The 16064-nt window shown below is 41.0% G+C and overlaps 1 protein-coding gene across 1 annotated transcript; it reads right to left on the bottom strand.

The window, feature by feature from the left end:
• Window positions 1-158: 158 nt before the first annotated feature.
• Window positions 159-9258, bottom strand: LOC131222795 (glyoxylate/succinic semialdehyde reductase 2, chloroplastic). The gene is made up of 12 exons (XM_058217994.1): window positions 8960-9258; window positions 5112-5190; window positions 4463-4528; window positions 3236-3311; window positions 3098-3153; window positions 2166-2250; window positions 1956-2016; window positions 1372-1424; window positions 1214-1284; window positions 1026-1098; window positions 811-915; window positions 159-459 (listed from the first exon to the last, which is right to left on the bottom strand). Exons 1-12 carry the CDS (start codon window positions 9201-9203, stop codon window positions 289-291), a joined length of 1140 nt encoding a protein of 379 aa, XP_058073977.1. The 5' UTR covers window positions 9204-9258; the 3' UTR covers window positions 159-288.
• Window positions 9259-16064: the final 6806 nt, after the last annotated feature.

Raw genomic sequence — 16064 nt, forward strand, 5'->3', positions numbered from 1 at the left:
CTCCAACCTGGGAGATCTTTAACAAATGGTGGTCCATCCAAGATGAGGATAGTATCAATGATCTAGACCATTGAATCATGGGCCCACCTATATGAATGGAAACAAGGGATGCCATACAATTCCTCTATATCTTAACAGTAGAAAATAATTAAAACACGTATCACAAAACGTGCCAATGCTGCTTTGATGAAAGACGCAAATCAAGAATTTCCATCACACAACCAAATCCAACGGCAGTTGGTTGAAAACTATAATGAGAAAATCAAGGCCCACAAAAGAACAAAGAATCTAGTGGTTTTCTGATTGGACGAGTTTCGATCTCAATGCTTCAATGACTGCCGAGAAGTCCTGATCGCCGAGATTGTGTGACTTTGCTACTTTGTATAGTTCGTTCGCAGCTGCAGCGATTGGAATTGACTGTGAGACAGTTTCGGCTAATCCCAGTGCAAGCCTTAAGTCCTGCCATAAGAAAATCCGTTCTTCAGAGTTCACATGAGTTCATATTTTTGAAAAGCAACTTGAATCCGAGTAGCTCATTAAGGATGTAGACACCCATTCCTAAGCTGGTTCGCTCATGTGGCGCGCCACAAATGTACGTTGAATATGGACTGTTGGTCAGTTTTTTTAACCAGACACTTCCTTTCTACGCATATGGCCTACCTCATGAACGGATTCACCAGATTTGTGGGCCAGGGGCCTGGCCCCGCTTAATGAGCAGCTTGGATCTGTCACAGGTGTGCTGCATTGGCATGTGTGAACCATGTGCTGTTATAGCAGGGTTCTTGTGGAAATATAGTGAGACTGCAAAACCTTTTGCTGATGCTTTAAGAGAAATGCAGTTGGATATGCAGATTGAACCATTGAAGGGCCTTTGGTCGAGAACATGGGTGAACTTATTGCACCCTGTGAAACTACCTGCAAGAAAAGATCATGAAGAAATCAAACCCATCATTGGACCGAAATGAGAAAATGATGCAAAAAAGAGAGGAAGAATGCCAAGATTGATTTCGAGTCTCAATATATACCTCAATAAGAACATTGGGATCCAACCCTACTTTCTCACTAAGAAGAATCCCTTCAGAAAAAGAAGCCATCATGCTACAGGTTGTAGAGAAGCAACGACCGAATTATGATTTGCAAGACATGCAAGAAACCCAATTAAAAAAAATCTTGATTCATAAAAAAATGACTGAAAAAGGGAATTTGCACAAACCTTCCCATGATCATGTTGACGACGAGCTTCATGGAAGCACCATTACCAACGTCCCCAAGGTAAAATCTTGACTGCAAGGACACAGAAGAACATTGAATTGGAAAGAGAGAAAAAGATTACATGGAAAAAAAGGCATCAAAGGGAAATGATAAGCTAACCTTCCCCATTATATCTAAGAATGGTGTGACCCTTTCATATAGAGATTTATCGCCTGTGAAATAGAGTCATAGCTTCAGGTAAATGAATCCCTAGATCTGTTTATGCCACACTTCTTCTCAATTAAAGAAAATTATTAATAGATCATTTTTCTGTTAGACCCAGCAATATTGCATACAGGGGTCCACTTTTCAGTAACCCAAACCACTGATCTTGTAGGCTGAATCATGAGATGGCCATCCCATAATCTCCTCTATTACAACCAGTGGTCAGATGTTACGACCATCTGATGGGAGGATTTTCAGAGCATTCCCTGTCCACTTGAACAATTTCAATCACCAAAAGGTAGGGCCTCCCATATACAGTTTATTGAGCAAGCAAATGCTCGACTGAACATTGCATGCTTCTACAATAATAGAAAGATTTGATGATACGATTGTACACATATTCATGCAGAACCACAAGAAATCAGAATATGCTGTCCATGATCTTCAACTTCAGCATTTGAATTTTGAAGATTCTTTATGTTGCAAATAAGGCAATAAGCTTGAGAGGTCAGCACCATGGGAACATATATGACAGTTACCTGCAGTTAGAAATATCAGCTGCCCATCTTCTGCAGGCTTTTTGGAGCCAGAAACAGGAGCCTATTAAAAAAGCACTATAGTTTGCAATCTAATTAGAAATCCTCTGACAAACTACTATCATACATTGCAGAAGCATATCAGTATAATGATGAAAACAACTGCTGCCCAATACTTGAGCTAAAACAAAAGACAGGAACCTGTGTTCTTACCTCTAAAAACAATGCCCCTGTAGCTCTAATATGTTCACTAATTAATTTAGAAGTGGCGCCATCAACTGTGGAAATATCTACATACCTGTCCGTGTCCATCGAAGAAAAGAGAAAATGGATTAAGATGGATCAATACCCATGCTGTTAAAACATTATAAAAGAGTATACAACAAGAAAACATATATTTAGTAGGTCGGCTACATTAAGGATATCAAAGCCTTGACTGATGCCTTTTGATTGAAAGAGGTCATGCCAAACATGACGGGTTCATTAGGACATTGACAAAAAATGCTTGCATCCATTCAAAACCTCATAAATGCTCAGCTTGTCGCATGAAGCCTAGTTGCCCCAATTCAAGGTTCGTAGAAAATTGGCACATGGGGAAACCCAAAATTTTTAACAGTAGCTAGTTAACCAACAGCCAAGATGAAAGACTGACCAAGAACCAACACTACATTAGATTGTAGTCAATTCCTTTTAGTGTGTTTGCTTGTTATCTTACTAGTCTTTCATTGACAATGGCAGCAAAAACTTTTATGACGTGGATCGTGCAAAAACCGAATACTAATAATACACTTTAGAGTAAGCACGGATAGAACGGGGTGGTCAGATGAATTTTGGGTTCTTGTTAGAAGAGCTCTGCTAAGTCACGCACACCACTACATATGTAGCTAAGCATGCCAACTCGTGCGCTGTAAACCCTATATGTACATCAGCTGGGCCTTGATGTGTGCCCAAAAATTAGGCAGGTCAACTCATCAGCTAGGGCACACATGGATGAAAACATTGAATGGTTTAAATTTTTCTGTCAATATTCCACATTCAACATATATGCGTGGCCTGGCAGATAAGTGTTGTGAATCATGCAGGCAAAAGAAATAGTTTTTTAGTCAATCAAGAATCTTTCATTGGGGCAACACACATAATAATACCCTTTTCCTAGACTCATTCCACTAGCAGCTCCAATCCTCCCACATGCAACATCCACCTGAAAGAATGCGCATAACCGTAATGCTTGAGCAATCAATACAGGAATGTACAAGTACAACCATAAAACCAGAGATACTCACTGCACTTTCAGGATCAGCAAGCATGGCAAATGTCACATCACAAGAAGAAGCAACTTCTGCTGGGGAAGCTTTATATCTAAGGAATAAATGATAAGAATATGTCGCAAGAAAAAAATGTATGAATTTTAATAAACTATAGTTTCAGAGCAGTTATGTGAGAGCAAAATTTCAGATCAATTGACAGTTTACTGTCAAACTGCTGGGATGAATTCAAGTTCTCCACTTCAGGTTCAAATTTTTAAGATTTCAATCATGTTTTTGGTAACTTCTGGGTCTATATTTCTTTCTCAAAGACATGGCTTTCTAACTATCATGGTTAAGGTTCCTTTGAACATAGTGCATTGCATTCCAGGATCTAAAGAAATGGTAGAAGTTGTTTCATATCAGTAAATGGAAATGAGTTGCTTCTCTGAGTTTCAAACTAATAGTAGAAATATTAAAAACTTTATACAGGTTCCAATTCCTCCACAGATGCATATGGGTAGCCCGAAGAGGGAAGCTGTGGTTATTAAAAAAAATGTTGGAATGTGAGAGCATCTAGGAGGCATTATTTCTTCTTTTTTACTGATTGAGGTTGAAGGGCCTCAAAAGAGGATGACAGAAATAACTAAAATGACTTAGATCGAGGTGGTAAGAAGGGTTATGATGCTTGTTCACTGACCAAGGATAGGGCCTCAGATAGGATTGATTGGTAAAACAGGAGTTACGAAGCCAACCCCAAACAGCTAGGAAAAGGCTATGATGATGACAACGACTTATTACACAGAAGAAACTTATTTAGCGACTCTGTTTCTAAGGATTTAGATGCTTAACCACATCTAGGTTCCATAAATCTACTGAAGTTAAAGGTGGAATTGGTAGAATCATGATAGCAATGCTTGGTGGCAGGAGCAAGATGGGGTTTCCAAGTAGGAATGGGACTCCAAGTGGAGGATTCCTACTACTAAGAATACACGCGCGTGCACACAAAGATAGGAAACACTACCCTACTTCCCCGCTCTATTTTAACTTCTATATATGAAAGTAAAATCCAGCATCATCCATACTGGAAATAGCTTCAGCTCTCATGAAAAGGGTAGCCTTTCCTTGTGTAAGCAGAATGATGGTACCTAGGCAACTAAATGTCTCAAGGAAAAATGTGAATGCGTCATCGAGAGTCTAGATAGTAATAAAAAAAAAACTTCCATCCATATTAAATGCCATAATAATTGACACTTCGGTACTTACTTTGCCCCCAAGCCAATTAGATGATCACACTTGCTCTTGGTCCTATTCCAAACAGTCACGTCGCATCTACAAGATACAGGCCAACAGCTAAACTTCAACGGATGTCTAGGAAGTACAATAAATAGCCGAAGACAGCTTGAATCATTCATCCCATATCAGGTTCAAAACTCAAACACGGAATATGGAACAAAGAGCTCCATGCTTCCAAATGAAAAAGAAAAAGAAAAAGAATAGATTACGATAACACGAAGTAAAAGTAAGCTCATGGGGTTTCCATTCTCCACTTTCCATCTGAAATGCAGAAGAATATGATAAGACTACCTTGATGCATAACATATCATGTCAAATTCATAGTAGGCAGTTAGGAATTGTTTTATTTCACAATTCACACATTACTAAAAACCACCCATCATCTCCTGTAGGATCTTATCTTAGATGATCAGATCTCCACAATGTCAACACTGAGATGTTTGTTACTTGGAAAAAAGAAAAAAAGAAAAAGATGTTTGTTCCTTGGAGCATAGCTCTCACTGAATAAGCGTAAAGAAGAAGAGCAACAACAAGAACAAGAAAGAGGAGAGAGAACACTGCAGCAATGTTAGGATTGGTTCACTAAGGACAATCAGCAGTTTGAGAAATAGTAACATACCCAGCCTTTATGAGATTTTGAGCCATAGGGGAACCCATAATTCCTAGACCTAGAAACCCAACACGTGCAGGAACTTCTTCTGCAGCAAGATCAAAAGAATAAGCATCCAAAACAGCATAATATAACAAATATCTTCTTGTCTCTAAGAGTATTAATGAATTTGCTTTGTACTCTACAGTAACATAACTCATAAGAAAGAAGAAAAAAGATAACTAATGGAAGCATACCTAATTTGTTTGTTTTTTTTTTTTAATTTTATTTTTTAACGAATACCTTATTCATTTTCAGTATGATATAAACAAAATGGGAGTGTTAATAGGTTGGATGTTTGACATAGGCTGTGTTAGGATGCACTAAGTGGAAAGGAATATAACTGCAATTTGAACTTCTTTATCATAGATAGTAAGGACGGTAACTGCAATTTGGTCATTTTTGCTCAATTGAGCTAATTATTGTAATACATTTCAATAAAGCATCCATATGCAACCTTATGTCACAAGCCTAAGCATTTCCCCAAGCGTACTCTATGGCACTCGTATGACAGTCCCGTTGTAAATGAGTCAGCCCTTCCCCAAGTGCTCAGCACCGAATTACAAGAGATGCACAATGATGCAGGACAATTAACCACTTGCTCTAAAAGCTCGAACTAATCGAGCAAGGAGAATTAATCCCTTTATCTCATAGCCCAGGCCCCACATCCATGGGTTAGGTCCTCGGCTAAACCCTCCTCGTAGGCCGCAAATCCATGGGTTCAGCCCCCTCGTGCCCCCGCATCCAATAGGCCACCCCACTCAAGCCTGGTGTGAAAATGCTCCTACATTAATCACCCTTGGTGAGGAATCTCGAACACGAGACCTCCCCACTCTGATGCCAACTTGATGCAGGACAATTAACCACTTGCTCTAAAAGCTCGAATTGATAGAGCATAGAGAATTAATCCCTTTATCTCATAGCCCAGGCCCCACATCCATGGGTTAGGTCCTCAGACGAACCCTCCTCGTGGGCCTCAAATTCATGGGTTCCACCCCCCTCGTGGGTCTCAAATCACATGAGTTCTGCCTCACACGGGCCGCCCACCCTGAGTGTGCCCCCGCATCTCACAGGCCACCCCACTTGAGCCCAATGTGAAAATGCCCCAGCATTACATAAGTATAGAATAATGCCTTGTATTTCACCAGAGCTTGAAAGCAATAACTTTTCTTAGCTTCGTTACAAATGAGAGGGCTCTTTTATATATGTCTAAGAACCTACGTGACGACTAGGATTGTACAAATGGCAGTCATCCAATGGCTAGGAACTCTCTAAAAACCTACTAGAACATTTCACACTAGTCTACACAAGACTTCACTTGAGAACTATAGAAACTTTTAAAGATCACTACATAACTCCATACAACTCTACAACACTTTACACAACTCTAGATTTTTCTATAATTCTTTACACACTTTTATCATATTCTAGAATTCTCTATACTTACCCAAAACCTCCCTAGTAAATGAGCATAAATTTAGCCAAGTCATTGACATATGGGGGATGGAAATGATTGGGCTGTGACACTAAGCTAAGTAGTTTAGTATTGGTCCCAAAAACATTTGTCAGACATACATGTCTACTCATAAGTTATATACTGATACCATTAAAATAATACAAAGCATCAATGATGAAAGATAATTTGGATAATTAACTTCGCGAATACCTTGGAGCCAACATACTCGGTATCGAATGCTTCTTTATGCCTTCATATCTATGCTAACATCTCTCCTTCCATATTTCTAAAGATATTAGGCCCCACAACATACTATACTTATATACCCAAAAATGGTTGTAGTTTGTACTAGTTAGTGAATACTACTATTGTTCATCCCCATTTCTGCCAATTTCTACAAGAGCTAATCAGGAAAGGTTGCATGTAATCAGGAGGGAGTTGCGTGGTGTATTTAAAGATCTTCATATATATACGGAAAGGATTTTGTAGCAATATAGTTGATGTTTATTGAGCAACGCCGCATCATTCATTAAGAGAAAGTGGTCAAGCGAAGGATGGTCGTGTTGTAGTAGTTACTAGGACAAATGATAGGTTTAGAAGCAAGGAAAGCAAGTAGTGCTGAAACGGTTATAGCAACCGTCAGAACGTGGGAAGGATCTAGATAATCGATCTAATGCTATAAATGGCAAGGGAATTTAGCAAAAGAAAACGTCTCATAGCACCAAACCAAATCTATCTTTTAATTATCCTTTCAATTATCAATCATTTACATTCTTTAGTGTAATCCTTATCTTTATCAGTCATTTACAATTTCTAAGTATAATCTTTACCTTTACCTATTATTTATAATCCTTAGTATAATCCGTAGTAGTAATCAAAGTTGTTATTAACTTTAGTTGTAATTCGAGTCTACGCTGACACGCTGGATTCAGTTCAAGTATCAAGCAAAGTTCTCCATCCAGAGAGGCGTTCTGTAGTTATTCTCCGTGGCCAACTATAAGAAATTCATTTTTGTTTTATTTGTACTGAAAAGAAAAAGTCTTTTCGTACGGAAGGTAGAGGCATGACCCATTTTTAGAGGACGAAACCCACCTTTTGACTATTGCCTGATCATCTTAAGCAACGTTGTACAAGTGGCTGAATAGGCGACCGATCTTATTAGAACTCAGTCGTATACGGTCAATTTCCGATGTATCTGCCTATCTTGGTGCTTGGGGTCTTAGTTATTGGTTTTGAATTGAGCTACACATTCAATTCTCACACACCTGCACTAATCACGTGACCAAATTTGAAATCGAACCACAACAACTATTATTGTAAATCCCACATGCATAGTATTATATTCTATACCTAATAACATAAATCAAAGTACAAATATGTACATCCTAGATTTAAATTTAATTAGAACTTAATAAACCATTATATGGGGTTCGGTAAAAGCACTGTTCCGGATCGTAATTGACCCATAACCCAGATCATCTGCCGAACCAGCTAGGACAATTCAATCCACGTTGAGGCAATCAAACAAACATTTAATGATACAAACCCCAACAAACAGATTCCACCGTATCTACCAATTGACTGCTTGTATAGAAACAAAATATAGATCGAACAATGGATACTTTCTCCAAGGATGCGATTAGATGCACAACCGAGCTGAATTGCAAAATTTCAGTTCAATCATATGATGAAACCAAGAACTTGTCGCAATGCTTCCTCATATTTGAAACGAGGAAGTAGCCTCGAATTGCAATTACTTCCTCTCCAGTGCGAATGTTGAGTGAATCACAACTTGATAGTAACAAAAATCGTGATTTGCATCCAAACATGCCAAAGTGGAAGGAATGCTACTCAGAAACTGTAATGAAAAGAGATAACAGACCAGACGCTTGATTCGATGTGGGGCTGGAAGTGGCTGGGCAGCTTTGAGCTGGACTTTGTGCTGTGGCCAAAGGTCCATTGACTAAGGCCCGTGGGAAATTGGGATGGGCCCAGGTCGTCAAGCCCGAAGTAAAAGAGATACTAGGCCCGCACCGGGCATGGGCCAAAACTAACAGCCCCGCCTTGGATGTGATGATTTTGCACCGCCGGCTACAGAGCCATCCATGTGCAAGATCTGAGCTGTTCATTAGGCGTGTCTCATCATGCATTGTAAATGACAAAAATGCCCTTAATACCATAAGCCGGGCGACTGCCCGAGCCCGGATTAAGAAACAAGCTTGAAATTTAGGCCTGGGCCTGGACCGGGCCAAAACTCCAGCCCAAGCCCGTATAAAGCGGGCCATAGCCCCACGGGTATTTAGACAATAGGCTGGGTTGGGCGGTTAGGCCCGAGCCATTAGAAAGAAGCACAAAAGAATACCTTTGGGGGTTGCATCGGAGGGTTGAGAAGAGGCGATGGTTGGAGAGGATTTGGTTGAGAATGGAGAAGATGTTGAGAGTTTTAAGAGCCTGCTGGAGAAGTGGGGATGAAGAGAAATGGATGGTGATGAACGGTTCGATCTTGACAGTGGACAGTGAGATGGAAGGAGGAGGAGAGAGAGAGGTATGGAGTTGTGGTGGTGGTGATGGGTCTTGAGAAGGGAGCTTGCTAAGGTTGTTGCCATTGCTGCTTTTCCTTTTTTTTTTTTTTTAATTCCTTTTTCTTTTTTCCTTCAGCAATGCGGGATAGATGGATTGTGCGAGATGAGGCGTTATACGACGCATTGCCCGCGTATTTTCACACTATGCAGGGGTTTTTAGTTCTGATAAGTGTGGCCTGTGTTTCGGTTATCCAGACCGTTGGGATGTCTTGACCCACCGTGGATGGACTGTGTCTAAGAGATATCCTCGATAGAATGATCTTAACCTTGTGATTACGGCCTACAGTTAGTCTGATTTCAAGAGATATAACAACGGTCCACATTCAACTAATAAACAAAAGGTCCTAATATTGGTGGCTGGGACCTACCAATCTGGGATTTTTTAGGGGCATGCTCCATCACCCGTTGGACTCAACGTAAAATTTCTAGATTACGATTCGTGGGCCCCACTTTTCGCTTTTCAGAGTTGAAAACACGTAATAAAGCGCGACACGCATAATTCCACACGAATTATTTGATACTTTGGATTTTGGAGGTGTATGAACGGTTGATGCTAACGCACTCCGAAACTGTACACGTGGCATACACTAAATCAATTAAACTGACTAAATTGTTTCACCCACTATCACCAATTCACATTAACGTAATCAGATTGGTCGCACAACCCAAACCTCTCACTCGTGGATGCTTTATTTTTGAAGTAAAACCAACGGATATTTTTCATTTTCAACCGTCCAATAACTGTCAACCAATCAGAGAATCAAATATGAAAATAATCTTAAATTTTCGTTCATGAAATATAGAAACTGGAATACATAATTTGGACAGTTTAAATTTGGACTACTTGTATCCCGAGTATATAATTGTAAGTAATTCCTAAGTGCCTGTGTATCATCCATCAAAGTCTGCCAGAGTATCAAAGTTTTTCGCATACAGAAAAAGCCATAGCGATTCGCGAGAGGAAAGAATATAAAGAGGTGAATCGCGGCAAAAGAGTGCGACATCCGGGCCATTCAATCAGGTGGGCTCGTTGTGAGATGCTGTGTCCTGAGATCGAAGATGTTACACTCATCAGGTGGTCCACACGTACGTTAAATGAAGCCGTTGGTGTTTTAATTTCGAACCATATTGGCCGAGAATGGCCACGTGACGAGCGGATTGGCCTGATTTATTTGCCAAGGGAAGCTCATGGTCGAGCCGACCCAACATCTCATCCATGTCTGCCATGTCAGCATGTGTCCCGTGGTCCATCTCTTCAGTCACGTGAACCTCCGTTATTGGAGGAGGGCAAAATGAACGTGCTAACGGCCCCTAAAGAAGACCCATTAATCAAGTGGACCACAGAGACACTTGCACCACGAGTGTGTAGATTGGTGTCTTTCTTCCTGACCATCCATTCTTTTTGCACACGTGACGCACATGATGAATGGAGTGGCCAGATTTTTGAAGACCAGGACGACTGTCCCAAGGGATGGATGGATTGGATATCTCGCAAGTGTGCCTTTCTCAGGTGTGCGCGTGGCCAAGTTCAATCTCTCTTCGCGCGAATCACCCTAGAAATATTCGGGAAGAGTGAGGAGCCCGTCGTTCCTCCGAGGATAAGGTCTCTCTCCTCGGGAACGTCAATAACCGGTGTGCGCGGGGTCCGGTTCGGGATTTCCATAACTGGATCCGGACCGTTAGCACCCTAGAACCGAATCGAACCGGACCGTGAAAATCAATTCAAATCCGCATCAATTCCATGGTTCTAAGCTTTTTGTAATCCAACTCAATTGCATGTTCTATTTTATAATTTAATTAATATTCATTTGTGTTGTGATTCACTTGATGAATGATTTAGATATTGTATATGGTGTGAAAAAATATATTTATGAAAACAAGCAAAGAGTGCATTGTAAACCATAAATTATGAGTTAAATATACAACTAAAATATATTGTAAACTCACGATTCTAGATTCGATTCCATATTTCAGTTCCAAGTTCAATTCCACGGATCGGATCCACAATTCGAATTCACGATTCGGATCCATGGTTCGAATTACGGTTCGGTTCGGTTCTACATATCCCAAACTGGAACTGAACCGAATTAAACGGTTTTTTAATTTTTATAACCGTAATTGGAACCGGTGCACTTTAAAATCGGACCAAATCGGACCGTTTGGTCAGTTCCAGTCCAATTCCACGGTTATACCAGTTTGATGTGCACCCCTATACCCAGTATGCCTGGCAACATCCGTCAAGTTTCGGTCCAGCACGATATGGATCCAGGTTCCTACCTGTAGAACAAGCCCATGGGTTTGGTAGGGCCTAGTTTAGAAGGGCCATAATAAATTGATGGGCCTTCTATCAAGGTCCAAGACGGGAGGTCCATTTATGATGGGCCGGGCTACTCATACCGGTCTTGGCTCAACCCCACCAGCCACCAAGCCTAGAATTTAAGCTCGAGCCCAGCCCTTCAGGGCCAAGTCGGCCAAGTCAAGCCGGGCTGCTCAATCCATCGCCTACCGTATTTTTTGCCATTGGGCCAAAAATGCTCCGTAAATCAATAGACCAGGGCCCAATTTGCAGTTGGACCATTGTTCAAAAATCCTAAAGATTCGAGGTTGAATCGTTCACAGCACTGATTTTACAATGATTGAGCTCGACCAGCCCACGTTTGGGTCGACTGCTAAATGCTGATAGATCTACACGCCAAGCCAAGCTGATTCACCTACCACCTTGTACTTTTATGCAGAATCTGGTCCACTCGTGCAGAGATTTACCTGCTACCTTGCACTCTTCTACATGATTTGGGCCACTCATAAGGTGAGCTCTTCCATGAAACTGATGCGAAACCCAAAAAATCAGGCCATCGTGTGAAATACAATGTTGGTGATTCTTTTACCACCTGTCCAACATTTTTCATATCACCAAACTTTATGATGGGACCAGCCTAGATTTGGGCCATGGTATGCTCGTAGTGGGTTATACCTGACAAGTTGCCTCTTCGGGCCCCAATGTAGAATGCAAGACTTTTTTTTTTTGGGTTAGCTTATTAGTACACACCCATGTCAGTACACACACTCCATGGTAGCCACCCCGCTAGGGATCAAAACCAAGACCTCAAGTGTTGAAACGAGGTATCTCCACTCAGTTTGCCAGTTGAGCTATGGATTTGGGTGTTTTTAAAATATAGGAATGTATTGCAAAATAAAAGATTATCTATGCATCAATTATGAAAATCATAAATTGATTCTTAAATGCGCATCTAAATGGAATGGTATTTCTCCACTTGATGTTTGATGAAGATAGACAATGTCATTTTCTTCTCTTTCATACCTTACACCATTTTAGAAACTCCTCAATGGAATTAGATTTTCTATAAAAGTGAGGGAACAATACCTATATTTATAGAAAATTATTTTGAGTAATACAATCCATTATAACTATTTTCTTTATAGTCTCTCTACTAACTTCATTTCCAAAATGATGTACTATGGCTACAATTCAAACGCATCACCCCATTACGTGATCACACAACTGTTGCGGTTCTACTGGCATGCTTAATTTAAACATCCAACAGTCAAATCATTCAAGCTATTGATCATGTGGGGCCTACTTAACAGAAGCCTTACAGATAATGCTTAGCCAAAAATATAACAATGAAAAGATTTTAGTCTTGTATATGATGGCTGATATTGCAGAATGCATTTGGACAACTGACCATTTCTATGCCATATATATGATTGCGGATATTGCATAATGAATTTGGACCGCTTATCATTTCTTTTCAAGTTATATGCTCCAACTGCAATGAGGCCCACAATCCAGGCCAACAAGTTCAAAACTCATGTCTGGCCTATTAACAGCCCTAACTTGCTTTGAAGACTGAAATGGTTGCTTAATCTACTTCACGTGTTGGGTATACAAACACGGGAAATGATCACATATATACGTCCACTTATATTCTCCGGGTAGATTGTAATACTCAGTTAATCATACTTAAGTGGACCATAACACAGGAAACAACTCAAAACGGTGCCTCAAACCTATAAATTCACATAGTACGGCTTACTCGAGTTATGGAATTGCCTGATTTTCGGGGTGTCCTTTCATCTTGTCAGGACACGTCTGATGAATGGATTAGGTGAAAATAGGCAGCATGTTGATTTTTTTTTTTTTTTTTTGGGTTAGCTTGTTAGTACACACCCGTGTCAGTAAACACAGTCCATGTTAGCCACCCCCGCTAGGGATCGATACCAAGACCTCAAGTGGGCTCTACACACTTTGAAACTTTCGGTGATGGTTATCCCCCTAGCATCATGGCTCCACAGTTTCTGTGTTGTGGCTCACCTGAGTTTTAGATTAGGCCGAGTCTAACGTGAAGGTATGCGTATGGACGGTTGGATCAGACAGACACATCAAGTAGGGCCCATACAGCTCGAATACTATCATTTCCCAGCAAATTAAAATATTCGTTACCTACTGTCCTTACCTGACGTCTATCTTAAGTTAGGTGTCCAAGGCTCCAAGTCGTTCCTAGTAGATAAAGAAATCTTACGCTGAATTTTTGGTGTATGTTCGCTGTCCGATTTTGATTGGAAGCTGTTTGTTAGATGTGTGTACCTTCCTTTCTCGATGGTGGGACCCATTACACGTGGATACAATTTCGTGGTTGTTCGCGCTCCCTTACAATTTCAGGTGTAGATAGCCAAAGGCCCGGATACTAAATGGCCCAGTGCATGAAATTGTTTTAGTCCAAAATACCATCCTGATCATCAAACAGTTCTTTGAAAATTTTGGGAGCCTGTTTTGTATTTTATCTTATTTTAGAAGGGTTTCAACGATGGGCGTCATCATCACCGTTGATTCCTATGGTCCATTGATCTTAAGTATAAGGACGGTCCAGATCCATCACCACGTGCACCAATCGCATTTGAAGGGCTGTATCATCTAAGAATGCTAGCTGACGTGCACCCGACTGAAGGCAGATGTCATACATACATCCACAACCACAACTAGATACTTATAATCCTCGGTCCGAGAATGTGCATAGCATCCTCTGGTCTTCAATTATATAAGTGTGGTCCATGATTCATTGATCCGAACCGTTGGTTGTTGCAACTACTGCAGATGGAACATGACCCAAAATTCTCTCCAATGGAAAGTCCCTAACCACTGATCTAGAACTTCTTTCTGGCCAATGCGGCCGGTTTGTATACCTTCTCGATAATTCTCTGTTCGCAAGACGCAAGTTTAAAGGATCGGATTGTCCCATTGATAAGATTTTGGGAGCATGGCCCATCCACGGAGGTGCTAGTCACATCTTTGTACAGTATACACGGGCTTTCAAATCTGACGAGTGAGGCCCATTGTTCTGTAATCCGGACCATTGATCTGTGGAGTGAGTCCCGCCTGGGAGCATGCCCCAAAAGTTTTCCGGATTTGTGGGTCCCAGCATTCCAGCAATCGATATTGGACCTTTTTCAGCTGAGCTTTTGCTGTATCTCTCTTGTCAATATAGGCCACGAACAAAAGAAAAGGATAATATTTCTATCAAGAGACCTTTGAAGAATACCCATAAAAAACGGAGGTAGTTTCTTTGAAGATGCACCTGCAACTAAATTAGGGACAACGACTTCATCTAACTACGATCCATCCCATCCATTGGACGCGTAAATCATTTTCTGACCTTGATCTTAAACATATGGAAGATCTAAAACTCATATAGACCACACCGTAGGGAATAGTGTAAAATCATTGAAGCTCCAACTTCACGCGGCATATAGCCCATCTGAGTTTCGACATAAGCGTTACTTCTAATGAGTTCCTTCATGTTGATAAGGCGCATCATCTGAATGGATCTGATGGCATATAAAAACTTCAGTGAGCTCCACGCCCAACGAATGGTGGGTGTCCCCATCTCAACTGTTCCCTGTGGCGTGGCCCACCTGAGTTTTGGATCAGATTCATTTTAGGGCCCTAAGATCAATACAAGGCATTGGAACTGATGGACGGGGTGGATCGTGTTCGTTCTCTCCGCATGGTGTTCCGTTGATGACAGTTACACCCGCGGTCCACGGTACATACCTCCGCGAGTAAGGCTAGCGTGGTTCGTGTTCATCAGAAAGACGATGAAACAAAGGGCCCACTTATCATAATTTAAAACCCGTGCATGGTGTGAAGAAATGCGGTCCACGTATTATAATTCTTCGTGTCAGCATCCAATGATGTAATTCTCAAATTAAAATTGCTAGCGCAACGCAAGAGATTGATTGCGGGAATCTCGGCACACGTGCGAAATCCCCATCCATGTAATATGTGGGGCTCTATATCAACATGTTACTTCCCAAACTCTGATGCTGGACTCATATTCATCAGCGGGTCTCTTTCACTTGTGTCACGTTGGCGATTGATCTGCCATTCACCAACTCACTCGCGCGAATCGCCAAAGCACTCCAATAGCCTTATAGAAGAATGGAACTGCTGATTCTACTGAATCATTTACGATAACTGATCCCTGCATACATACATACATACGAGCAACGTACCGAAACTTGCGGTACTAATCTTTCCCGCTGACATGCCTACTTATATCCGACATTAGTACCGTTGGAAACGGTGGGAACTTACATCAAAACCACCCTTCCCAGGCTGAACGTCTCAGGACGCGGTCTGGCCGGTGACCCCAACACCAACCAGATGGTTTATGTCAAAGCTCTGGCCTCACCTTGATGTATGTTCTTTATCCCTGCTGTACATCCATTTTTCAACCTCATTTTTCAATGCAAGTGTAAATATTCGGTCAATGGGTACGACGCTCTCAACTGTTTGGAAAATTTTGAAAATTCCTATCATGGAAAACTGTTCAAATTAACAGATGTGTTCTGTCCATCCATTTTACT

This window comes from Magnolia sinica, chromosome 13 (assembly GCF_029962835.1).
Source record: "Magnolia sinica isolate HGM2019 chromosome 13, MsV1, whole genome shotgun sequence".
In the NCBI taxonomy this organism is placed as follows: domain Eukaryota; kingdom Viridiplantae; phylum Streptophyta; class Magnoliopsida; order Magnoliales; family Magnoliaceae; genus Magnolia; species Magnolia sinica.

Coding starts and splice junctions, on each gene's coding strand:
- LOC131222795 (XM_058217994.1), bottom strand. CDS start 9,203: ATGGCAACAACCTTAGCAAGCTCCCTTCTCAAGACCCATCACCACCAC. Junction 1,285..1,371: donor TCTTAGATATAATGGGGAAG/GTTAGCTTATCA, acceptor GTGTCCTTGCAG/TCAAGATTTTACCTTGGGGA. Junction 1,099..1,213: donor GTCAACATGATCATGGGAAG/GTTTGTGCAAAT, acceptor TACAACCTGTAG/CATGATGGCTTCTTTTTCTG.